The 26,247-nt window shown below is 55.3% G+C and overlaps 1 protein-coding gene across 1 annotated transcript in view; it reads right to left on the reverse strand.

Annotated features, from left to right (window-relative positions):
• The window catches only part of EFNB1 (ephrin B1), a 47,274-nt gene extending 21,266 nt beyond the window's left edge, over window positions 1–26,008 (reverse strand). Inside the window, exon 1 of the mRNA XM_064712649.1 lies at window positions 25,806–26,008. Within this exon, the coding sequence (XP_064568719.1) occupies window positions 25,806–25,921 (116 nt within the window). The 5' untranslated portion in view covers window positions 25,922–26,008. The remainder of the gene's footprint in view (window positions 1–25,805) is intronic.
• Between the last annotated feature and the right edge of the window lie 239 nt (window positions 26,009–26,247).

A 26,247-nucleotide genomic window follows, 5' to 3' on the forward strand; every position in this document is an offset into this window, starting at 1 on the left:
CTTTCCACAAACAGTCTCAGCTCCAGAAGCACACAGCTGCTTTCTGGGAACCAGCTCAACATCTTCCAGATCCACACAAACATGGAGCAAGACAGAGCCACTTCTCTGTGCATGGAGCTTTTGCGCTGCTCCCTCCAACTGCTGTTCCCCACCTGCACACAGATCATTTTCCCTGTGTCCTCCAATTTTCCTGAATTTTTTCTCCTCCATTTCCCCTCTCCTCTAACAGCAGGGCCGTTTCCAGATGACAGCCTGGGCAGCGCAGGAGAGGAGATAAACCTGAAGCATGTATCTCGAAGCCCTCATGCAGCTCTTCCAGCTTTTCACCACACACAGAGACCTTTATTTCCCCCAAAAATTCTGCTTTGTCACAAGAACAGCTTGTGATGATCGTCCTAGGGAAGACCAACAATAGCTCCCACTATGCCAGAGGCTGGTTCTCTGGGAAATTCTCCTTTAAAATACACAGTGAAAAGCAACATTTATCACAAGAAAAGGAGAGGAAAAAAACGTCCAAAAATTGTCACATGCTGCCTGAACACACGATTTCAGCCAGTACTGGAGACAAGGTATTTTAGTTCCAAGGGATGGTTGAAGACAAAAAGGAATTACACTCTTGACTTGTCTTCACAAGGACATGTCTTCAGATTTATCTTAACCCGGAGGAGTGAACAGAGCAACTCTTAAATTAACAGGGAAATTCATCGTGCCCTCAGAGAACCCACTGTAATTTCAGGGAGGGAAGGGGGAATCTGCTGTTCGTCTGGAAAACACAGCTTGATTTCCCTGTTTTAAGGTGGGACGGGAAAAAAAAAAAAACAGAAAAACTAAAACTTAGCTCAACCTTAAGGCTGGAACAACTCTCAGCATTAAGAATCACCCTCCTATACCTTGCCCACCACGCAGGAGGAGGAAGATAATGGCTCCAGCTTTATTACTGCCCCATTCCTGAAGTGTCCAAGGCCAAGTTGGATAGGGCTTGGAGCAACCTTGCATAGTGGAAGGTGTCCCTGCCCATGGCAGTGGGTGGAACTGGATGAGCTTTAAGGTCCCTTCTAACCCAAACCATTCTGGGACCCTGTGATTGGCACCATCACCAGCTCACAGGTAACATCCCAGCATCATTCTTCCTGGTGTCCAAGGGGGTGGGAATGACTAACTACAGCCACTAAAGCTTAAAACAAGTATTTTTTTGCCAGCTGAGCAGGTGGAGAGGGCTGGCAGCTTCATCCCTTAAAGTCCCTGAGGTAATTTTTGGGTGGCATCCGTGGCTGGCCACCTGCAGAGCCCGGGGACCAACCTGGTCATCCCAGCCAGGCGTCCCCATCCCCAGCGCCTGCCGGCCCCCAGCTCCCGGCCCCGCAGGTTCCTTGGGAGCGATCAGGTGGCAGCGTCCAATTTCCTCATTGTTTCGGGAGGTGTTTTCTGATGGGAAAGGTGAAAAGGGGATTTGTGAGCCTTGTAAACCGATTCCTCTGAGTTGGGTAAACAACGGGAGCTCTGTTGGCAGCAGGATGCCGGGATGCCGGAGCAGGGAGACGGGATTAAAGTGCAGCCTCTCCCGTGCCCTGAGTTGGGGGGCTGCTGGTGGGGCCCCCAATCCCTTGCAGAGCCCCCCTCACTTCCCCTTGGGGGTCCAAAATACAGGATCTGATGGAGTGACTGGGGGCTACAGGTGGGACCTGCTGGAAGAGCCATGGACTCAGCCAGGGCCCAGTGCTGCAGGCATCCCAGAGAGGGTTTGCTGGGACAGGAGGAAGAACAAGCTAAGGAGGAAAACCAAGCAAGCTGGCCAGAGCAAGATCAGGAGTTATACTGGGAATGATACCCCACTCCTCCACATCCCCCTCCCATGCAGGCACCTCTCCTCCATGTGGGAACACATGGATGAGCCAACATTCCCAGCAATCCCACAGATACAAGTGTCCTGCATCTGGAACCTTAAAATCCAACAGTCCCTCACCTCTTTGTTAGGGAAGACCAAAAAATGGCTTAAAAAATCAATTTTTTTAAATAATAGGTTGACATATTTTCCAACTGCTCTCCCCCTGGATCCAAGCATTCCTTGCACCACATCAACCACAAAATCTCTGGGGCAGCATCACCTTTCCCCACGTCCACAGCATACAATGCCCCTCACCTGATTTCAGGCTTGGCAAAAACAGAACAACATTTCCCAAGAACCTTCTCCTTGGAGAAGATGTTCTAACGCTGATGCTGACATACATATAAGATGACATATGCTAAATGCTGTTTGCTTCAAAGAAATCCAAAAATAACTGGATCTTACATGGAGGACGTGTACGTCTGCCAGGGAAGGCTGACAGTGCCCGGCAGAGCGAGACCTGCAGGAGCTGGGAGGTTTCCTGGTGTCTGGGCAGCTGAAGCCCCATGGGCCCAGCTCTCCACACCAACAGAGCATGTGAGTCCTTCCAGACGGATCACAGCTCCCACCCACCGGGAATCTCCTCAAGGAAGGGATGGGAAAGGGCCAGATCCAGTAAAGAAGCCAAAACTCTGTGTTCAAACTGGGTGTAGGATTCTGAAAAACATTCCCGAACCCTATGATGTGCTGGTGCCCAGCCACACACAGATCCAATCCTGCCCTCTCTGCCTCTCTCATCCAAGCTTCCCTGGGACACAGCAGCCATGCCCAGGCACGGGGGACTCTGCCACCAGCCAGAAGAATTAGTCCTGTCCCCAGAGCCGTTTTCCAGACCCCAATGCCACACTCCTGCCATTGGAGAGTCCTTGCACTGCTCATCCAAAGCTCCCTTGGTGACACTCAGCTACCTCTGCCTTTGTCTAAATCTGTATTTTCACCAAAAAAGAGAATTGAGAGGTCAGTAGTAAAAACTGGAATCTAACTTGGATGACGTGGAATGTCACAGGTCAAACAGCATTACCAGACAGGGACAACCACATGGTGCTCAGGGAGCTTGAGCTGGGAACATCAGCCACCCCCTGTCATAGGGAGAGGTGTTCCTCCTGACACCAGTGAGACAGAGCAGCTCCCACCCACTTCACCTCTCCAGAGCAGAGGACAATCAAACAAGAGGAATTACACCTAATCCCAAAGGCCCACCTGATCCCAGCACACCACCAACATCCACAGCCCTTCCCCAAAGTGGTGCCAGTACACAAAGGCACAGCCCCTTTCTCCTGTTTGACTCCCATTCAGCTCTTGGGAACAAAGATACTCCGTGGAAGGAAGTTAATTACAAGTGGAATGAAAAGGTTCCTCCCTCTGTATCTGTCGCCTTCTCGCTCGTCCATCGCACCGCTCATCACCACAAGAGGGTAAATAGGAGCACACGAACCCCCACGCTCTCAGATCCCACTCCTTTCATGTGCTCCTCTATTATTAGTCTCCTTTAGAAGAGCCTGCCATCTTTTTTCCCCCTGCTAATCTATGGATAATTATTTTCCTTGCCCTTCAGCAGCCCTCTTCTATTTCTGCTCTATCCTTTTGGAGCCGAGGTGGCCACACAGAGACAGCAATCCCAGGTATCTGAAAGCAGCTCATATCTCCTCCACTCCTTTGGTCTCTGCTGTTCAAGGAGATATTTTTCACCTTCCAGCCCCCCCAGCTCCTCACCATCCCTGGGAGAGGGAACAGCCTCTGCTGAGTCCCCCGGGGCCGTCCTGTCCAGTCCCCCTCCCAGATACACTCTAAGGCCCTTTTTTTTCCTCATCTCGGGTTTAATGAGGCCCATTCAACCCTCCCAAAGACAAAAGGCCCTTCTCGTTTCCAAACGGATTTACACGACGCATCAGTGAGGCATAAACGGGTCTCCATGGCAACACTCACCGACCCCCCCAGCTCTGGGATGCCATTTTACAACTCTGCTGCTCCCCAAAACCCTTTTGTTGCTTCTCTGCCAGCTCGGAGGCTCCTCGCAAGCTGGTAACCCCTCACCCCACACGTCCGGGTGCCAGGGGTGACATTTTTTGAGGTGAAGTTACAAGATGCCCAAGCCAGTGTCCCCCTGGCACAGACACCCCGGAGAGCTCCGCACTGCGACCGACTCTGGGTCATGGTCAAACCAGGGTTGGGACGGAGAGGAAGGGATGGAAACACCAAGTGCGGGGGAAAACAAACCCAAACTGCCCCTCTGTGCCCAGAGAGGGGGGTGATGCCCAAGGCAGTGTGGTCTGTCCATGCTCAAACACCAGCCCCAGTCACAGCGTGGCTCCCAGCACCTCTCCACAGGGAAACTGGTGACTCTGGTGATTCCCATGGCTTTGGCAATGGCCAAGAGGCCACTCCAGTGCTTCACACAGAGGTCTGGCAAACAGGAACCTCATGTTCAACACTGGACCATAAATCTCCCCAAGCAGCCTCAAACACTGAAGGCTGAGAGAGCACCTTGCTTACCCTGAGCAGACATGGAAGCAGTGAAGGTGAGATTCAGGGAATGTGGGATGCAGGGAATGTCTCACTGCAGCTCTGTGAGCTTTGCTCACATGTTGCAGTCACTGCCATAGCTCTGAAGACCAAGCCATTGTCCAGCATCTGGGGAACACACCAGAGAGCCCACTTTTTCAGGAAAATACCCACCACAGCTGGGTTTCTCAAGCAGACAGTCAGGAGCAGGATCCTGTTTTCAACTGCAAACCTGCAGCTTGTGGACAGGTCTGCTTTCCCCTCCTGCAGTCCAGTTCTCCTACCACCAGCCAAGAGCAGAGGAGGGTTCCAGCCATCAGGATGCTGGGAGAACAGGTCAGCAGGCTTCAGGAAAGCTGGCATGGATGATGTGGGATGCCAGCCACACCTCAGCACCTCAGAGCCAGCAGCTGCCACCACAGCTGGTGACATCCCTGGCCCCAGTGACTCAGCCCTCCTGTGCCACGGCAGGGCTGCAGGAAGGGCTTTCTCCCAGAGCTATCCCCATAATTACAGCATGGCCAGGGAGAGTATCCAAGTGCCAAACTCCCCAACAGCCCCAAGAAGGATGACAGATCACCACCACCAAAGGCAGCACCCACAAAAGGAGAATGTTCCCCTTTGTCTCATTGTGGGCTCGGCCAGGATGTATCCTGATGCCAGTCCATCACTTCCAGGAACAGCTGCTGACCACCCTCATGCCCCAAGGAGGAAGAAGAAGAGAAGGAGGAGGAGAGGGAAGGCTCCCAGCCCTCACAGCAGCCGGGTCTGCCAGGAGCAGCCATGTGCTGCTCCATCCTCCCAAGTCCGCGCACACTCCATGCATTCAGACGCTGCACCCGAAATATCTCAGTGCAAACCTAGCGAGGGGGGGAAAACAAAACCTGCTGCTAATTGAGGGATTTTGGAGTCGATTTAATTAGGGCCAGAGCACTGGCGCAGGCTGCTGCTGCCACCTGCAGCACTCTCCGCAGCCGCTGGCGTGGGCTCGGGGGACCCCGGGCTCCCGCCCACGCCCGCCTGGGGTCCAGACAGGGAATGAGGAACACCGGGAGTCCCGCAGGCTCACCCCCGTCACACACCCACCCCCCAAACCCGTTATTTCCCAGCACAATAAGCACCTCCAGCAGCGACGGAACCAAGGGCTCGGCCAAAAAATAAAAAGGAAGAAAAGCCATATTTTCTCCCTGGAGTCGGATCGTCCCGTTCTCCCCTCGGAGGAATCAAGAGGGGCCGAGTTATCTAATTAATGCTGGCAGAAGCGGGAGGCCGAGGGCTGGGGGGCGGCGGCGGCCCACAAAGGCGGCGTGGGGAGCGGTCTCCCCGCCGCCGCCGCCGGCATCCCCCGGCAATGGGGCCCCACGCTGGGAGTGAGGTAAGAGGGGATTCAAAGGGGGGTTTGTCAGGGGTTTTGTTTTTGGAAACGGGGGAGGGGAAGGGGACAGGGCTTGACAAGAGCTGACAGACAACTGAACAAAACCATAAGGGCCATGAATGGCAACACGGCGCTTTAATTGGCGTAGGAATGGAGAGAGAAGTGAGACAATGAGGCTGGGCGGCGGCGGCAGTGGGCACTCACCTTCTCCTACCAGCACCCCAATCCCTACCCCAACAGAGGTTGGCAGCTGGAGGCTGCACCCTGACCCCCATGCCAAAAAACACCACTTAAACCCACGGGGAGAACACGGAGGCAGAAGGACAGAGCCCAGCACACGTCAGGCATCACAAAACCCTGACGGCACCAAGAGCAGCACAGTCCCAGCCCCGGGATGCTGCAGATATTAAATGATCCATCGGAAACAGCTCATGTTCCCGCTCGGCTCCGTGTGTTTTCCGGCTTCGGTTTGGCCACTCGTGCCCTGGCTACAGCCCCGCTCATCCGGAGGACGGGGGGCCGGGAGGGGGAGAGAGGGAGAGGCAGGTTAAAAGGGAACACGGCTGGATCAGCGGGGTTCCCACTCCTTCCCTGACCCCTCCGAAATAAAACGGAGGAGATTTCGTCTCCCGGTCCAAAGCAAAGAATTACTTTGGCAGGGGCTGCGGCGGCGGCCGGGCGCCCACTTGGAAGGGAAAGCAGCAGGAATATGCCCAAGGAACCCAAGACAAGCCCTCCCCGCCAAGCCCCGCTCATTCTCATGCAGATCAACCCCAGGCGGGACAGAACGGAGGCAAATTGCAGCCCCCCCTCCCCAGCACAGGGCTGGGGGCACAGGGAAGGGCGGGTGGGGGGTTCAGCACATCAGACCTGACAGAAACCCCAGTGTTCTCCAAGATCCCCCCTCTTCCCACCTCTCACTTTTCAAGCCCAGTTGGAAAAAAAAGGAACAGAAAGCTAAGAGCCAGGAGGTGAAGTTACAGCTGGTAGTTGGGCCTTAGGAGAGAAGGGAGCCCCTTCCTTCCTGAACCCCAGGACCTGACATCCCACATAACCCTGGCACCCCACAAACACAGATTGCAGCCAGGAGTCTCAAACTGCCCCACGGGACAGTAACTGAGTGTTCCTGCTGCTGCATTCCAAGGGGCACAAGAGGGCTCCCCAAATCCCTCAGCTTCCCACTTCACTGGCTACCTCCAAAGCAAGCAAGAGGAGCCACCAGCCTCCCCATTTTTCTGAGAAATACCAGAAAAATAAAGCCCAAACATGTCCTGGGGAGCAGTAGAAACCACAATGCCTCCTGGATTTCCCCTGGCTCCTAGAAGCCCCTCACTGTGTCCCAGGGCTGGGGTTTCCATCCCTGAAGATCCCACTGAGGGCTGGGAGGCAGCTCCAGAGCACCCACACAGGTCCCTGGGGCTCTGGCTCAGCCCAGGGATGCAATGCTGCGGTTTCAAGGATTAATCCCAATGTTAGGAACCGGGCAGGGAGGAGCAAACCCTGCGGAGGGTTCCCCATCCCAGCTGTGGGATGCCCTGCCCTGCCCTGACAGGTCTCCCGGGTTTCGCCAGCCCTGCCAGCCCCTGGTCCCAGGGGAGCAGCGTCACCCCCACCGCGCCGCCCTGACTCACTCCGGGCCCCTTTGATCCCCCGGCTCCCGGAGTGGCCAAACGAGTTCTGGCATTCCAGCCCTGGCTCCGTCTGGAAGCGCCATCTTCCCAGGCAGCTGCAAATCACCAGCCCTCAGCCCTGGCGTCATTACTGGGAACTTGTTCGGCTGCCACCGGGGGTTATTAAGAGCTTCCCAACCCCCATCCCAACACAGGCCATGTGCACATCTGCCCACAGCTGCCCAGCTAGAAGGGACCCTGATGACCACCCAGTTCCAACCCTGCCATGGGCAGGGACACCTTTCACTAGCCCAGGGTGCTCCAACCCCTGTCCAGCCTGGCCTTGGGCACTTCCAGGGACCCAGGGGCAGCCACATCTTCTCTGGGCAACCTGTGCCAGGGCCTCTCCACACTCAGAGGGAAGAATTTCTTCCCAAAATTCCACCTAATCCTGCCCTATGGCAAGTGGGAAGCCATTCTCCCTTGTCCTATCTCTCATCCAAAGTCCCTCTCCAGCTGTCCTACAGGCCCTTTAAGCACTGGAAGGGGTTCCAAGGTTTCCCCGGATCCTTCCCTTCTCCAGGCTGAACCAGGTGACCCCATGTTCCTCACTCCCACACCAATCCCACCACTGGCTCACTGCACTCAGCTGCTCCAGACCTTTGGCCCTGCTCCATGGGGGTGGATGGGGCTGGGTTAGGTCTGGGAGAAAAAGCTGAAGATGAGTCACAGGACCTCAAAAGTTCATTTGTTCTCTCCTCTCTTGTCCTCCTGCACATAACTGAGCCATCACCAAAGCCTGGAGAGCCAGCTCTGCAGGGAAGCTGGATCCAGTCTCCTCCTCCAGTCCTGTTCTGGATGTCACCCAGCAGGGCAGAAACTGCCCCTTTCTCCCCAGAACCTTTTCCCAGTGTTGCCCACACCCCTCTTTACTGTGAGGTCCTGTTCTGAACAACAGCCCAAATTTTCTCCGTATTTACACCAAAAAGACCTTCCTAAAGATTTCACCACTGGAAGGAGTTGGGACACACTTGTGCTCCCTCTCAGCAGCCCTTCCACTGCCCCCAGTTTATCCAGCTGAAGGCTGAAGGGAAGAGCAGCAGCTGAGGGAGGGGCCAGCAGAGAGGCCAGCACAGCACAGGAGTGTCAGGTTTTAATCCCTCCTCCAGTACAAAGAGATCTGGCTTGTACTTGCTTTTATTTTTAGGCCAGATTTACATGTACAGCTGAACTTCAATCCAATGTACAACTTCCAGCCGGGAATGGGAGAGGAGAGGAACCAGAACCCAGCCAGAGACCTCGGGACTGGTGCTCCTTTCCATCTCCAAGGATGTCACCAGACTCTGCCAGGACACACAGCTCCCACTCCCAGAGGGAGCTTTCACAAGGCACTAAGCAAAGCTCATGTTTAAACCTAAAAATAACCCAGCCCTTGGGCCTGGGGAGGAGGAGGAGGGCAGAGCACCCAGCCTGTCCCGCTCCAGCGCCAGCAGTTTCCAATTGCCTGCGGACGGGGAGTGTTCCCAATCCTCCCCCCGAGACGAAATCCTCCGCCTTGCCACCCACACTCATGGAAGAAAACTGGCGAGAGCCGCAGGAGAGACCAAAGTCTCCCCCAGCCACATCCGGCCCCCCTGCTCTGCTGCCAGATGTGATCCCCCAGAGCCCTGTCCCAAGATCCCGCTAGCTCCAGCGTTCCCAGCAGCGCTCCTCGCCCCACTCAGTGTGTGCCACCAGGCTGGGGCCACGTGCCAGCCATGCCACCGCGCTGGGGGCCCGAGAGGGCTGATGCCACCAATGCAACCAGAGTTCATTCCAAGGCTGGTGTCTGTCTGTCCTGCTGAGGCACAGCTGGTCCCCAGTTCCCAACACAGAGCAATCCTCAAACCCACGGAGCTGTGAGAGCAGAGACCAACCTCCACCTTGGAGCGATGGTTTTGGGGTGCCCCCTAGGAGAGGGGGTCCTTTATCCTGGCTTGGGAAAACCCCAAGTGAGCAGCACCAGTGCTGCTGTGGGTCCTCCCCATCCTGCCCTGCAGCCCCTGGCAGGACTCACCCACACAAATCCCTCACCAGACTCCAGATCTCCCCCGACCCTCAGCTCCTCCATCCCTTTCCTGCTTCCCTCTCCCAGAAAAGCCCTTCACAGGGCTTAACTTCCAACTATCCCACTTCACTCCAACTCCCTCAATCCATTTAAGTCTTTCTTTGCATGTAAGGTGTTTTTTTCCTTTGCCTTTCTCTTTTTTTAACTTATTAAGGAGAAAGTTCAAACCATTGGCAGTGTCTGCGACGCACTAATTTGGAACTTAGTGCGGTGTCGACATTGCATTAAGTATTTCTGTCAACCATGAGGACACACCATGTCTGTGTAAGAAATTACACCAGCAATTATAGCTAAAGAGGCATGTAAAATTTAAAAAAAAAAATTAATGTATTCAGAAATGATAACTGACATTCTTATTAGGATTAATCTAATTTTAGTAGACTCATTTATATCCTGCCTCTGGATAAAAAATGAGTTTCAATTTTAAAACCTGGATAAAAAGTGGCATTTTTTAAAAAAGTACTTTTAGAAGTCACCCTGCATGATTAAGCGGGATGATAATGCGAGGAAGCTTAACAAAAAGCTGTGCCATTAAAGGAGGTATTTGTTAAACAAAACAGAAGCAGAGATATTTATCAAGCCCAGCAGATTATTCCAGGGTAACTCTGGACCTGGCACTGCTGGATGTTGCTTGCGGTCTCAAGTTAATGGAGAGAAAATTGGGAATGGCAGATAACGGGGAAGGGGCAGGAGTTCTGACGGGTGCATCCTGCACCAGGAAGGCAGGGAATGGCAGCACTGAGGAGAGCCATCCATAGCCTGGAGGAGTCCATGCCCCACTGGACACAGACAGGCATAAGGCAAAGCACAGGAGTCACTCACAGACTGGGAAGAAAAACCCCAAAAGATGTAGTGAGTTCACATATCCAAAACCAAAGAACACGAGATGGAACACCAAGGTCCTTCCCGAGGTTTGCCAAACGCCAAGTGGGGTTTGGCCCGTGTCAGCATGGCCCAGCACCCCTCCATGGCACTGCCTTGGATGGGCTGCTGGTACAAAATGTGCCCCTGGCCTCAAGCTCTGGTGCTGGCATGTTTTAACTCCATGGCAATGGGTGCTTTGATTGACACAGGTTCTGGCAGGGCACAGGAGTGTCTCTTCTCCCTGTGCCAGCCCACCACACACTTCCATCTCCAGCAACACCTCACCGACCCACAAATCTCCTGATCCATTGAACCAGCCACCCCAGATGAGGAACCAGCCAAGAGGCCTCCTCCAGGCTTGCCTGTTGCTCCACGTCCCCACATCCCCCATGTGTCCATGACCACCACATCCCGTGGGACACTGATAGATCCCAGCCATCCTGTGGGACAGGACACAGAGGCAGGAGGGCACAGGTAGCCTGCACGGCCAGGATGGGAGCCATGGCACCCACAGGGCTGGGCTCCCTCCTCTCACCCACATTCCCCCATTACAAGAGAATTAAGCACGGAAGCAAAGCACTGAAAGATTTAAGAATATGTGGAAAGACTCAAAAGCCGAAGAGGAAGAAAAAATCCCAGGCTGATTATTTTATTTTCTCCTGACAGTTTGAGCCACAATGGCCAATAAATCCCAATTACGGATTTTAAAAATGCTTCCTGCAGACACTTAGACCATCAAGGCAATTCTGGGCTCCCATAACTCCTGGTTTATGATGGTCATACATGTCAGTTTTCCACAGAGCCCAGCATTTCAATAAAATGACCATAAACCTAGATTAGAGATTAAAGGACTGACTCAGAAGTTGTCAGAGGAAGAAACAAGTTCCCCTGCAATTGCTTTGCCATTTTTACCGACCAACAGTTTGGCTTTTTGATGGGTTTATGCCAGCAGTAAATTTTGGGCTGCTGACAGCTCGGTGTGTGAGACAAGTGAAGGCAGTAGCAGGGAGGTGCGGGGAGGACACAAGCCCAGCCCCGGGCTCAGGCGACAAGGCCGAGATGAGAAGTGACAGAGCTCCTCCTGGGCTCCCCAGTGCCAGCATGGAACACGGATGCCAGCTCCAACCAACCTTCCTGGCCCCCCTTCCCAGCCCCCCAACCTGTCAGACTTCTCTCCAGGGAGCAGCTCTGTCCTCGTTTCTCCTCCTCCCACCTTGGCGGGGTCAGGAGCTGCCAGCACAGGGGAAGGTGACCCCCCAAGGGCTCCCCACTGCCAGCACAGGGGAAGGTGACACCCCGAGGGCTCCCCATAGCCAGGCAGGGCCAGAGGCCCCAGGGATGATGCACTGGGGAGCATCCCCGGGCCCCCCACCAGCAGCTGCCTCTCTCCTCAGCCTGTCTCAGCAGCAGCAACAGCTCAAGGGAGACGCCTTTGAAAGGATAAACGGCAGGCGTTTGTTGTGCTCCCGTTTCCTGGATGAATGCGCTGCTTCCTTTTACTAAGTGCTCTCTTAGGAGAAGGAAAAGGGAAAAATAAAACAGCAGCAGAAAGGAAGGAGGATGACTCACGGTGAGGCCACATCTCCACCGACACGCGAGAGCTGCGAGACGGTGCCAAGGACAAAGGCTGGGATCAAAAGCACGGGAGAGGATCAAACACGCGCCCTCCCCGGGGAGGGGGAAGGTTTCAGGGAGCTGCCCGGGGGGAGGAAGGTGGGATGAAGCCGGGCCCTCCCGGCCGCCCATGGGCTGCAAGCAACCATCTCCCTTTCCTGAGCTTCAGCCACTGCTCTCACCATCTGAACAGGAGCTCCGCTTGTCTGAGTTCAGTTAAGACACGCACACAGGGCTCCGCACCAGGACACGGGCAGTGATGGGGACAGAGAGCACCAGGAGGGACCGTGGCTGCACTCAACAGGAGGTGAAAAAATGCCCTTTTCCTGAGGAAATGAAAGAGCTGAGCCCGGAGCTCAGCGCGCCGAAGGGGGCCCGTGCCCTTTCTGCCGGTGTCTCTCAAAGTCTATCAAAAAGTCCCATTTACATCAAAATGCCCTTCCAGACATGCTTCGATTTTACTTTTCCCCTTTCATCTCCGTCCCCCTCCCGCCCCACCTCGCAGCCCCATTGTCCTCGCAGCACCAGGAGCGGGCCGAGCGCGCTGCCAGCGGGAAGGGAACAGGAGAGAAAGAAAAGAGCTGGAAACTAAGAGAGAAGCCGGAATCGCTGCTGGTCCCGCTCCAGCGGGAGCTGTGACCCCATCTCCTCCCGCCTGCTGCTTGGCGGCCGCCCCGGGGGACGGCGCTGGCCGTGTCCCCTCCGCGGGGACGGGGACTCGCTGCCCCGGCCTCCGCTGTCACCCGGGGCTCTGCTCAGGCTCCGGTGGCCACAGACGGTTTCAGTGAGCTTCAACAAAAGCCCGGAGCAAGGGCTGCAGGAGCCACCATCCCGCTCTGCTGTTCCCAGCCGAGCAGCACTGCACACCCTGCTCCCAGCACCGAGGACACTGGTGCCACTGGGAAACCGCGACACAGCGCTCTGGGCTTGGTCATGACTGCACATCCCAGCTGGCAACCAAGTGGATCGAGCATAAATGCTTCACTCTGCAGATGAGTCTTTGAAATGCCAGGGGAGCTGGAACACTTCCACAGGTGCCAGTGCCAGAGTCTGCTCTGCCCCAGCCCTGTCCCACCTGCCCTCCTCCAGCAATTTGGATTTACTGAGTGGTTTCCTTCCCCAACCCTGGCCCCAGCAGTGCCACATCCTTTCCTCACTTCTCCAAGACCCTTAAAAGCAGAAGTGCTTTCCCCAGCCTGCCGGATGGACACGCACGCCCAAGACTGAAATCTGCTCCAGGTTCCAAGTGCAAATGAGGTTTAAGTGCAGTTTAACCCAGTAAAGCCCAGCACTAACAGTGCACAATCCCAATGCCATTCACCAGGCTCTGTCCACCTTGCCTGACACAGAGCTTTTCCAGTCCTCCCGTCCTATTGTCAGCGTCTATTTTTAACCCCCAGCATTATTTCTCCCTGCGTGACTTCAGACACTCTCTGGGGACGAGGTGGAATTGCTGAGCTGGTTCCAGGCAAAGTGACTCAACTCTCACCTTCAGAAGCCACACAGGAATCAGAGGAGAAGTAAATTTTCCTCCATTCACATTTTCCTTTCTCTTTCCCTCCAAGCTTTGTCTGGGGCTGAAAGCAGGGAAAGCTGCACGGAGGTAAAGCCTGTGTCCATCAGTGAGAACATGCGGCAATGCCGTTTCCCTCCCTTTTCCTCCCTGGTACTTTTGTAATCAGCTGGATTTACCTTGGGAAAAATCCTGCATCAACTGCTGGTGTATACAAAGGTTAGAATGTTAACCTTAGCACAGGTGTTATGAGTGGAGCTCTGAGCTGCCAGGCACAGGGAATCTCACGGAGAGAGGCTCCATCCTGGCAGAAGGGAGGGAGCAGCATTCCCCTCGCGGGGCCCTGGGCCGAGCGCCGGTGCCGACGCTTCATTGCTCCCTTTGAGCTGGTCTTGCCGGCGCCGCAGAGCAGCAATTAAGAAGAAGGTCAGCAGCGAAGCCCTTCAAGAATCTGTCCCTTCAGGGGAATATCCAAACAACCCCACCATTTGCTACCTTCTAATTCCTAAAGCGCACAAGCCCAACGCCAATGCAACGCCAACCCAACGCCGAGCACTCGGAGATGCCTCACGGAATGAGGGATGCGTGTGCTGCGTCAGCCAGATGTTGACATTATTTGGCATTAAGAGCCAATAAATAATCATTAATGCTGCTGCAGCAAGCATGCTCTCTGCAAGAAAGCCCAGATGCCAAAAACGCTGTGTTTATGGCACAAGGAGAGGCAGGATCCGGGAGAGCCGCCTGCTGTGCACAATGCAGCCGGCGCTGCCAATTCCAGGGCACATCCCAGTCCCCCAGCACTCGGCACTCCTCCTGAAGCCCCAGCTCAGGGGCTGGCAGAACTGGGAGAGCCCCTGCGAGCCAACCTGCTTCCACAGCCACACAGGATCACTCTGGCCACCAGAAGCTCGGGTGACATCAGGAGCTGTTGCATTCCGAGCTGTCTGACACTGCTTCAGCCAGCCCTGTTTTTGGGATGACTCCCTGGTTTTGCTCACTGGAGCTGGCAGGACGCTGGAACACACACAGCCCCGGAGACAAGGGGAGGCAGCATCTGGAAGCAATTATCCCAGCACTCTTGTATCTGTCACCCACTCCTTTTGTCAGGAACCATGCCCAGTATCAGCATTCTCTCTGTCATAAACCAGAAAAGGGATTTTATCCCTCATCCCAATGAGGCAGCGGAGACTTTCCCGATGGAGAGCAGGGAGGGCAAGGTTCCTCCTGTTAGGTCACAGGAGAAATGGGCACAGCAGGGACAGGCACCTGTAGGCACCTTCAGGAAGAAGCCCACTCAGATAAGGAATACAACAATTTGTCTCCTTTGCCTGTGCCTGGTATTATGCTGCAGCACTTTCAACACTATATTTCTGAGTTTGATGCCCCAAAAACCTCCAACTGTTTTACAGGCATGGATGAACTTCTAAGAGCTCTGTGGGATGGTCCCCATGCCTCCAACGCACCCCGTGCAATTCCATCCCCAAACCATGTGCTCCATCCCAAACCAACACGCCTCCAGCCTCAAACCATGTGTTTCCATCCTCAACCCACGTGCCTCCATCCTCAAAGAGGAAAAACAAGGAGGAACAGGCCTTGTCTACGAGAGCAGGAGGCAGGAGGATCCCACAGCCCTTCCCCACCACCCTGAACACCCCCTCCCCAGGCTAGGTAGTCCCTGCATTCTCCCTGGCATCGTCCTCATCCCACACCATGCTCAGGGACAACATGTAGCTTGCACCCCAAAAGGAAGACCCAGCCAAGAAAGGCTGTTTGATGGGCACCAGGGCTTTTTCAGCTGGCTGACACATCCAGAAAATTTCCAGCACCCCAAACAGGGGCACCCCCACCCACCTTCCCAAGCCCACAAACTCCACACACAGCAGAGGGAGGCGGCTCACGAAGACTTTCGTGCCTCTCTTGGATGTTATGAAACCAGGCAGGGAGCATGAAACTGCCTGCCGTGGGTGGGAGCACCCAGGGCTATATGGAGAGCCCGGAGGATTCCTCCGTGGTCTGGGAAAGCACGTGGCTCCCCCGCCCCGCACACACCCTCGCAGGGTGGGTTTTTCTTCTGCAGAGACTGGGTGAGCACAAATACCCAGCACAGCCCCACATGAAGGGGGTAATTAGGGAACAGCACCCAGCGCTCACGAAGCCAGAGCAGAGATCAAAAGCAGAATTGAGCATTAAACCTCACCAAGATCGGGAGCTGCTCCTGGGAATGGACTCCTGTAGGACACCTCCCACCAATCCCTGCATCCCAGAACCACTCACTGCAGGTAGGGAATGCCAAGCCAAGGCAACACAAGCAGGCTTTCCTCCATCCCCTACATCCAGCAAGTCTTTCTGTAGCTCAGGGAAATGAAATAAAAAGAAGGAAAATAGGAGAAAGCTCTTCTACTGCCATTAAATGAGCAGCAAGCATGAAGCTGAACGGATGGAGCAGTGGGAGAGGGATGGGGGTCCAGGAAGCACGAGGGACTCTCCTCTCCCATTCCCCTCCCTCCACTGCTTTGCCAGGATGTTGCTGCCTCAATTATTTCAGTAATTAGCAGAGCACAGGCAGTGCTAATGGGGAGCAGGGGAAGGGGGGCACAGGGAAAGAGGGTTGCAGGAAAAAGGGGGCACAAACCAGCTGGGACGCATAGCCAGATTTCAGCCTCACAAAATTTCCATGAAAGAAGAATAATACAAATCTTAAACCCAAACACAGCTGAAGGGGAAATTCCACTGCCTCCAGCCCTTCACACCTCCAAGCACCTTCCTGAAACCCCAATCCAGCCAGGCCTCCTTGGCCCAGTGAGAGAGAAGGGGGCTGTGCATCCCCAATGGCACTGGGATGGCCTTTCCCACCTCCTGGGGAAGCATCTCTTTCTCCTCCTCCTCCTCCTCACATGCTGAGAAGGAAGCTGGGAACAATGGGATGCACCAGTGCCAGCTCCAGCAGGGATGGACACTCAAGGACCACCCACCTGACTGCCCAGGGACAAGGGACAGGCTGGGAGGGACAGCCTGGAGCAGGGGGCACAGGCAGCTGCCAAGACCCCCTCCCCTTGCTTGGTGTGAAGGGCAGCTCCCTGTCCTGGTGACATGGGGGGACATGAGAGGCACACAGGGAATTCAGCAGCTGCAGGCTGTGGTCACTGAGGGAGGGGCCGTGCAGAGCTTCCCCATCTTCCCCCACCCCAGCTCTGCCCACAGGAGAGGGGCTGCTGGCTGAGCCATGGGCCAGACCTTCCCTTACAAAAATAACATTTCATCTTTTTTTTTTTTTTAATTTCTTCTTTTGAAATAATTGACTAATTGGCTGAGCCCCAGGTCCGTGCTGGGAGTGGATCCCAGGTCTGCTCTTGCATAAAGCCTTTATTAAAGACATCACAGGAGGACAGGAGAGGAGAAGAGAGGAGGGGGGCCAGGCAGAGCCCGGCAGGCCGGGGCGGTGCCCAGAGCACGCTGGAAATTTCCCATCGCACCCAGAGGGAGGAAGCCCAAAAATTAATCCTGATCATCCCCCGCAGCACAGCTCTGCCCTGAGCAGGGCCTGACTCAGCCGGGATGGGCATCACCCGGGGCGGGCATCACCCAGGATAGGCAGCAGCCAGGGAGGGCACCCCAGCCCCAGCACCCTCAGAGCGGGGCTGCAAGTACGTGAAAGGGAGGGGGTCCCCCTCCTCTCCTCCCTTTAATCCCCAGCCCCAAAGCAGAGCCCTTTCAGGGGAAAGTGTAATGCAATACCTGGAAAATTTCTCCCACCCGTTCTCCGCTGTCGGCTGCCAAATTTAAAACATATTTGCTGCCTGGCCTTGAAGAAACGTAACCTGCTGCCCAATTCCAACACGTTCATTCTTTGGGGGGCAAGGAAAAAATTCACAGAGCCGCTGGTGGCTCCTCTGCTTACACCCCACAGCCCTCGGGGCTGGGAGCTGCCAAAAAGCTGCCTGGGAGCCTCTGCCAGCACACACCGGAACGCCAGGAAAGAACAGGAGGGAGGGAGCCCTTGCACAGCAAGAGGTTTTTGAGTCCCTGTCCACAAGCCCTGAGAAGCAGCTGAGGGTGCCACCAGACAAAAGCCCTTGGAATATGCAACATTCAGGGTAGTACAAAACTCTGGAGCATGGGGAATAGGCAGGGACTTGCAAGGAGAGGATCCCCACTCTGACGTGGAGCCACCCCCATCTCCCCTCACAAGAGGAAAACTGAGGGAACAGGTGGATGCACACGCAGCCTCATCCCTCATCCCACCACTCCAGCTCCTCACCAAGAGGAATTTTCTGAAACCAGGGTTTCAAGGGGAGGCTGGAGCAGTGGGAAGGGGCTGGGGGAGGGCACAATGTGTTTAGCAGACTGAGCGATCCGACAGGGCCCATTAAAGGAAACAATTTGTAATACAATAATTATTATGTCGTTTCTCTGGCCTCTTTCCTAAGCCTCCCTTTAAACAGTTTGAGGCTTGAGGGGCCTCTAGAAAGCAGAAATCTGTGGGGCTGAGGGTGCTCCAAAGTCTACATGTGCCAGAATGAGGAAGATGGGACGGACATATGGAACAGACACTTGCTTGAAGCTCTCCATGCAAAGAGAGCTCATCCTGATTTGCTCACAATCCTTGAGGAACACAGGGAACAAAGAGGAACTGCTGCTCCCCAAGTGCAGGGGATCATCAGCAGATAAGGGCTCTCTCTGGGAACACCACTGGATGTGGATCCATACTTGCTCCAACCTGGAGCGAGGCCGGGCCCCGCGGCCACTCCAGCTCGGCTTTTCTGCTCTGAAGTTCTCGGCCACACATCTGAAGAAAGCGGCAGTAGCGAACAACAGAGCGAGAGCAAGCAACACAAATCCCCGGGATAATGAGCCCGGAGGAGGGAGACGGTGGGCTCTGTCTGAGGAGGGAGCAGTGCTTTTATTGGAGAGGCCTAAAAGGGCTATAAATCCTCAGATTCAAAGGCGAACTCAAGCTCTTTCAAGTCGGAGGAAGGCCTGGGATGTGTCAGCTGGGAGGACTAACCACGCCGCGTCCCCTGCTGAAGTGGCCTCTTCAGCAAAGCCGCGGAGCAGCCCGGGATATTACACCCAGATCCTTTCCATATGCTCCCGGCCGGCCGCAGGCAGGGCACGACGGCATCCCTGCCGGCACCGGGAGCCGCCCGGCCCCCCACACAGGAACAGCGCCCACCCTGCCTTAACGGGGGTGCCTCTGTGCCCATTCCCCTTCCAAACCCCACTGGAATTTGCCCCCTGAAATCCCAGTGGGAGTAGGGGGCTGCATCCCTCCCTCTCGCGTTTGGCTGCGATACTACAGCAAGCCCAGACAAAGAGAGTGGAGCCCAGCACCAGCACATCCCTGCATCCCTCCACATCCCCAGGCTGTCAGCCCTGCCTGCCAACCCGCACACCAGGCCGTGCTCCCACGTTTCAGAAATCCATTAAAAGGGAAAAATCGGTGGCAAAGAGGAGATGGCGCCGAGCCTCAGCCCTGCGCGAGCAACCGCAGACGCTGCCCAGCTTAATGAGAAGGAAAACATGGACACATTCTGGGATCAATGGGAATGGTGTAAGGGGGTTTATAGCTCATCAGCCATGAAAAGGCACTTTGCTTTTCCCAAAGTATCTATTCAGAAGAGGTGGAATGGCAAAAGCCAGGCAGTGCAGCTGGTACACAGGGCTGGGCTCATCCTGGTAGGATGCCAGGGGCAAGGAAAGGGATTGCTGGGAAGTGGGATTGTTCTTGTCCCATCACCAGCAGTGACGCAAAGCCTGGGTGCCACCAAAACCAGCCAGGACCCCCAAAATAGGGAGGACACCCACTCCAGGGCTTTGAACTTCCCAAACTCTGACCTGAAGGTGCTGGGACAGAAGGAGCTGGGACAGCTTGTGCAGTGTCTCCCAAGTATCCCAGCCTGGTACATCCACGCTGGCACTAGCAAGGGCCAATCCCTGTTAAACCAGGTGACTTCAGTCTTCTCACCGCAGCCCAGCCCCAGCAGACATGACACATGTGGATCTCTGTGCAGGCACAGCACCACAGAGGGATGAAGCCTTTGAAAAACTCCAAGAGGAGCTCACGGCTGGACACCAACCAAACCCCCAGCTCTGCCCTCACAAAGCCCCCCTGGAAAGGCCGGATCCCCTGGCCTCAGAAAGGGCAAGCAGCCCACCTGGGAAGGGCCGGCTGCGGGTAGGAAAAGGTTATTCCCGAGCAGGCGAGCCAGGGTTATAAATAGCTGGCATTTTTGAAGTGCAGCTGCTCAGCTCAGCTCAGCTCGGCCGGGGCAGCGCTGCCACGCCGGCACCTGAGCCGGCTCGGATCCCGCCCGGGGGCTCCGGCAGGGAGAGCTCACAGAGAAGCCACTGCTCACTGCAACACCACGAGGAACCCCCCAAACCTGTCCCCTCGTCCTCCAGGGAGGAGGGACTGGAGGCCCCCGAGCCGCGCTCCGGGGCCCGCCCGCAGCCTCCGCTCCAGCAGAACCTGCTCCACGGAAGGGCAGGGGCCAGGAAAACCCCACTGTGCACAAACCCAGCCTCACCGAGCAGGACGTTTAGCCCTGGCTTGTCCAACTCCTCTGCGACCAAGCCTGGACAGGCTGGGGAAGCCAGGAGCGCCAGGACTCAAAGGCTCAGCCGTGAGCAAAGCACTGGGGCTCCAACCAGGGATGGAATTCTGAGACTCCACGAGCACAGCACCACTGCTCCAACCAGAGACAGGATCCCAAGGTTCCAGCACAGCCCTGAGCAGATCAGCAGAGTTCAACAACAGATGGGATCCCGAAGCTCTGAGCTGGTGACCAAGCAGGAGACAACCCACAAGGGGCAAGAAAACCCCTCCCAAAGAATGCCAGGATTGCACCAACCCTCTCCACAAGCAGGAGGACCAGCACCACCGTCCCTCCTGCTCTCCAGAGCAGGATTCTCTGACACACCACCCGACCCCGAGCAAGGGATGGGAAGGGGAAAAGAATTGAGAAACAGCAGCAAGGAGCTGGGCTCTCCCTCAGCCCTGCACAACAAAAGCCCCACAGCCCGGCCGCGCATTCCTGCCCAGATGTGACGCCGCGATAGCGCTGAGCGAGTCCTGCTCCTGCTCCCTGATCCCAGCAATCATTAATTAGAGACAGAACGGAATCAGCTTTGTTTCTCCCCACCCTATTCCAGCTGCCAGACTCCAAGTAGCATGTGCTACTGATCGCTCCAAGATGTTTTCCCACTGGAGTCCAGCGCTCCTTGGGCAGACAGGCTCCCCAGCAGCACGGCCACTGCTGTGCCAAGGACAGGGTGCCCTGCCAGAGGGGCAGCGAGCACAAAGCTATGGGAAAGCTGGGGGGAAGCTGGGACATACAAATCCTACAAGGAAACAAGGGATCATCCCCACTGCTAAGCCTCTGGTTTACAGGGGACAATCCAAAAAGCTCCTGAAGGACGTCATGCAAGTGACTACTCGTGCACTCCGGCTCTTTGTGATCCCCACGATCTCTAAAAACATGGACAGGGCTTGGGGGGACCCCTGAGCCCCCAGTGAAACTGTTTGGGGGAGCCCCTTAACACCTCATGAAGCTGCTCAGAAGGACCCCCAGCCCACCTGGCCACACCACTGAGGGCACAGGCACATCCTGCCCTGCCACATCCAGCCCGTCTGGGAGGAGGATTCAAGGGAACAGCTTAGACCCCAAAGCGACACAGGAGCTCAGGTGCAGTGGAGGAAAGCAGCCCTGCCAGCCCTTACCAGTCAGAACTGGCATGGAAGCCCTATCCAGCCCCACTGCCAGGCAGATCCAAGGAGCTGCAGCAGCTGTTTTGCTCCGGAGAAAGCTCCGGCTCCTTTTACAATCAATCAGCCACCCCATCACGGCTCTTTTTTTCTTTTAAAGGAAGCAGTTAAATCCATTTTATGGAATCCAGCGGTATTTACCCTGCTACTGCAAGAGCCGCAGCCCTGCCTTCCCTTTTTTTTTAATTTAAGTTAATGAAGTCATTCCCAACCGACCCGCAAGGAGCCCTGGGTGCTCCTTTCCCCCTGGCACAGGCAGAGGGAGAACGCCTCCGGGGAAACGTGGGCTGGGCACGGAGGGTTCTGCCTTGTGGGGAGCAGGAGCTGGGAGGGCTCCCAAAGGCCTGGCACCCAGCAAAGAGTCCCCCCCATTCCAAAGGGAAGCTCCAATTGGAAAGCAGGCTGTTCAGGCTTGCTCTGCCCAAGCCAGCCTTCGGAGATAAAGCAAAGCCCTGTAACGGCCAGGGTGCACATACGGGATATGGGATCCTGGATGGGAACACAGAATCATAAATCCTGGAATGGTTTAGGTTGGGAGGGGACCTTAAAGCCCATTCAGCCCCACTCCATGCCATGGGCAGGGACACCTTCCACTAGCCCAGGTTGCTCCAAGCCCCGTCCAACCTGGCCTCAGACATTTCCAGGGATGGGGCAGCCACATCTTCTCTGGGCAGCCTGTACCTCCCCACCCTCAGAGCCAAGCATTTCTTCCCAATATCCAACCTAAACTTCCCATCTTTTTAGTTTAAACCCATTCTCCACCTCTCAGCCTCAGGAAGGAGGAGTGTCTACAAGTCAGAAATTACTTTTAATTAAAAATAAGCAGCGAGTTTTCCCTATTGCCTAAATCCTGACATTGCGAAGCGCCTCCCGCGCCCACGGCTCCCGTAATTCCATCCCATCTGCTCCGACAAGTGCGAGCCCCCTGCTCCAGAGCTCCAGGCCAGCCTTTCCCCTCGGAAACAGCCTTCCCACAAGCACTTTGTCCCTCGTAAAAAGGCATTAAAAGAGGCAAAGATCTGCCAGGCTTCAACCCCAGCGCTGACAGAATTCCATGGGACACCATCATGTCATTAAAGGCAGAATAAAAATACCACGAAGGATTAGACTTTTGTCTGGGTTTTTTTTTCCTCTTTCCCTCACCTTTTTTTTTTTTCTTAAATAAATGCATTTATTTGGTTTTTAACAAGTTTGGAACTGAGCAAAACTTTCTGGAAGGGAAAGAGGGAAAAGCAGAGGCGAAAGGAGGCGTTCTCCGGAGCGGCGTGGATGATGTGTCCCATTTCCCCCACCTCCTTATTAAAATACTTTCTGGGGAGGCGAATTCCAGCCTGAAATGAATTTTCCAAACCATATTTTATTAGGAATGTTTCCCTTTAACGGCCGGTACAGGAGCCCACCAGGGTCAATATTTCTCCCAAATTACAGCCGAGGGAGTTGAGAAAGGATTTAGCCAGAATTCCTCTGGCAATTCCCGGCTGTCCAAGGAGAGCACGCTCCCACCGCCCCCCGGCTGCGCAGCAAAGGGGACGAGTAAATCCCAGAAGCACTTTCCCCAAAGCCCCCCTTGGACACGATGGAATAAATTAAAGCCATATTGCCTCTCCAAGCCCCCTTCCAAAGAACTCTACAGGCATCCCAGGGAAAGCTCACTCAGAGGGTGAGCTCATCCCAAGCACAGGTTTGAGACAATTATCACTTTTTCCAACAAAACCATTCCTGGGCCTAATTTTTCTCTTTCAAGCCCCAGCATCCTCACAGTGGGAAGTGAGTGATGATTTCACCGCTGGCTTTGGGACGCACACCCAGGAGCCGACCTGGGCTTCCCAAGCCAGCACACAGCTTAAGCCTGACTTAACTCGATTAGGAAATCGTTCCATCTATCAGATGTGTTATCAGCATCCCTCTGATAACACCAGGAGCCCCAGACTCGCTGGTGGAGAGGGAGCCCACAGCTCCCAGCTGCCCAGAAAGGGCAGGAAAATATTTTCCTTATTTACAGCAATCGTGCTGAGGCTGGCCGGGCCCAGAGCCCCACGCTTGCTCCTCGGATTCATTGGAAAATTCCACTTAGCTGTGTTATTTTTAAAGGCTTTAGCTCTCTTTACTCTAAAAACAAGAGTTAAAGCTCAGCAGAATGGGATGGGGGCTGGCACAGCCCCGGCGTTGCCCCAGGAAGGGGTTTGGAAGCCCAAGTACAGTGGCGAAGGGTTTTTATGGATCTACCTGGAAGATAATCCCAATCCAACCAAGAGCACGAGTTTTCCTCCAGCTGGAGCCGGACTTTGCCCAGCACTAACCCCAGACTGGTTTCCTCAGCTGGGTTTGCTGGGAGCGGCCGTGAGGAGGCTCTGCCCGATGCCACGCAGCCGGCAAAGCTCGGAGCCGGGAAAGAAAGCGACGGATCCCAAAGACGGATCCCGGACACGAGGATCCGGGGCTGCTCCACAGGGGCACAGACTGGAGGGATCTGAGTGGGATCACAGCCAGGCCCTGAAAGTCCCCACTGAGGCAAAACACTTCCATGGGTTTTGCCTGTGCATGTCCTGGCAGAGCCATTTCTGGGTGGAAACGCCGACGTTCGGGCGCTTCTCACTCTCTCCAGTCCCTGTGGGGATACAGGGATGGGGAAGCAGCCACAGGAGCAGCCCCACACGGGATGGCACATTCCCAGAAAGCTGGATCCAGAGCAGACAACCTCTGAGCTCCAAATCCACGGACAACCGAGAGCAGACAACTCCCAAACTCCGAATTCCCAGAGAATGGAGAGCGGGCAAGCACCGAGCTCCAAAGCGGGGCAGAACTGAGGGTGGCAAAGCACCAAGCTCCAAACTGGAGTAGAACCAAGGGCACACAAAAACCAAGATCTGAATTTGGGGAGAACAGGGAGTGGGCAACAACGAGCTCCAAACTGGGAGAAAACTGGAAGCAGACAAACTTGGATCTCTGAACTGGGGGAAATCAAGGGTAGGCAACCACAATTCCCGAATTCAGGGGGAACTGAGAGTGGGCAACCACCGAGAGCCAAACTGGGGGAAAACCAAACCCGGACAAACCTCTGAGCCCAGAACTAGGCGTGAACCAAAGGCAGAAACCGCTGAGCCCCAAAAACTGGGAATAGAAAACCAACAAGCTCCCAGTTCGGGAACACCAAGGAACCCCTCAAGCTCTCCCTGGGCACCCCATCTCCAAGGCCACCACTCCAGGGCTCGGCGGGAAGTCCTGGAGTGTCACCCATGTGCCAGCCAATGGCCATGGCCTCCTCCCAGCTTCCCAGTGCTCAGGAACTTAAGGAAAACCAGGGAAAAGGAAGGGAAGAGGGGTGACATGGCATCCTCCAGCACCAAGCCGGAGCCGCCTCCACCTCCAGCTGCCTTTTCCCAAATAAAAACTCTATTTTCTGGAAGCAATTTGCCTGCCCCTCACCAAGCTCACGAATCCAGCGGGGCAATTCCTGAGAGAAAAGGCTCTCTCTGCTCTCAGCCAAGTGACACAACTCCCAAAGAAAGGAAAGGAAAAACACACCGAGGAGAACGAAGCCACGGAGCCGCCGTCCCGGCACGTCCAGAGCTGGGGACACGCAAAGTGTGCCTGAAAAGTTCCTTTTTCCCCACCGAAAAACCAAGGAAATAAACATTTGGTTGGAATACGTGTCCAGGCAGGAAGGTTGTCCAAATTGTTTCGGTTCTTTCCAACCCTCAAAAACTCTTTGGATTATTTTTGGGTTATTTTTTTACCTTGAGAAGTGTGGTGGGGGAAAAAAAAAAAAGCAGCAGGCTAAAAGCAGGAATTTTTTTGAAGGGAGAAAGGAGTAAGATAAATAAACATTCTATGATCTACAAGATAAAGCTGAGCAAGGGCCACCGACCCATCCTGACCACCAGCCCCGACGTAGGGGTGACCAAACACCCCCCACTCCTCCTCATCCTCGCCCTTCATATTGTTCCTACACGGCAGCCGCGTCCATATCCAGAGATTTATATAAAAATGTATAAATTTATAGAATTTAGGTGGCTCTACAGGCGGAGCAGCCCCACCGCCCGCTTTGTTCGGACCCAGCCCGAGGTGGGGGCGGAACGAATCCCCTCGCTTTCCTCCGCGGCTGATTTCGGATGAGAAAACGCAGAAAAAATAACAACAATAATTTTAAAAAGGTAATAAATCCAAACGCTGAAGGGAAGCAGCGATCCGGGGAAGAAAAAAGAAAAAAAAACGAGACGTGAAAAACGAAAAAAAAATTAAAAATCAAGAAACAAAACGTGGTTTTCAAAAACAAAAACGGATTTCAAGAGAGGAAAAGCTGCGAAAAGTAAAAGCATAGTTAAAAACGGGGGGAAAAAAAGGGAAGGAGATTTTTTTTTTGGGTACGAAAAGCAGCGCGGCGCCGCAGGTCCGTCCTCAGCCGGGGGTCGCTCAGTCCGCCGCCCGCAGCCTCCAGGCGCGATTTTACCTTGAAAACCTCGCTGTTTCCATTAAATTCGCATTTAGAACGCGGTTTCGGTGCCTTTTCCCCCGCGGGGGGTGCGAGGCGCGTCCCTCCCGACCCCCCCCCTTCTCTCGCCGCACGTACTTGGGGTTCGCGGAGCTCCACGACACCGGCTCCAGGCTCTTGGCGAGCGGCGCGGCGAGGCGGCACAGGGCCAGCAGGACACCCAGCAGCCACCGCCCGCCGCGGGGCCGCGCCATCGTCCCTCGGCGGCGGGACGGGCCGGGCGTCAGGCGCCCATCACGCTCCGCCGCCGCCTCCTCCCGCTCCGCTCCCCACCCGCCGCCTCCGCCCGCCCCGCACCGACTGAGGCGCCGCCCGCCGCGGCAGCCGCTCTACCCCTCCGCGCAGGCAGCGCCGCGGACAGCCCGAACGGACGGCCAATGGCTGAGCGGAGCGGGGAGGGCCTTGCGGGAGGGCACGCCCATTGTGGGTTCTTAAGGGGAGCGCGGAGGATTTTTGCTTTTTTAACGCCCCCCCCCGCTTGCCCGCCGTTGCTACCGGGTTACCGGGGGGACGTGAAAAG

Source organism: Zonotrichia leucophrys, chromosome 4A (assembly GCF_028769735.1).
Source record: "Zonotrichia leucophrys gambelii isolate GWCS_2022_RI chromosome 4A, RI_Zleu_2.0, whole genome shotgun sequence".
NCBI lineage: Eukaryota > Metazoa > Chordata > Aves > Passeriformes > Passerellidae > Zonotrichia > Zonotrichia leucophrys.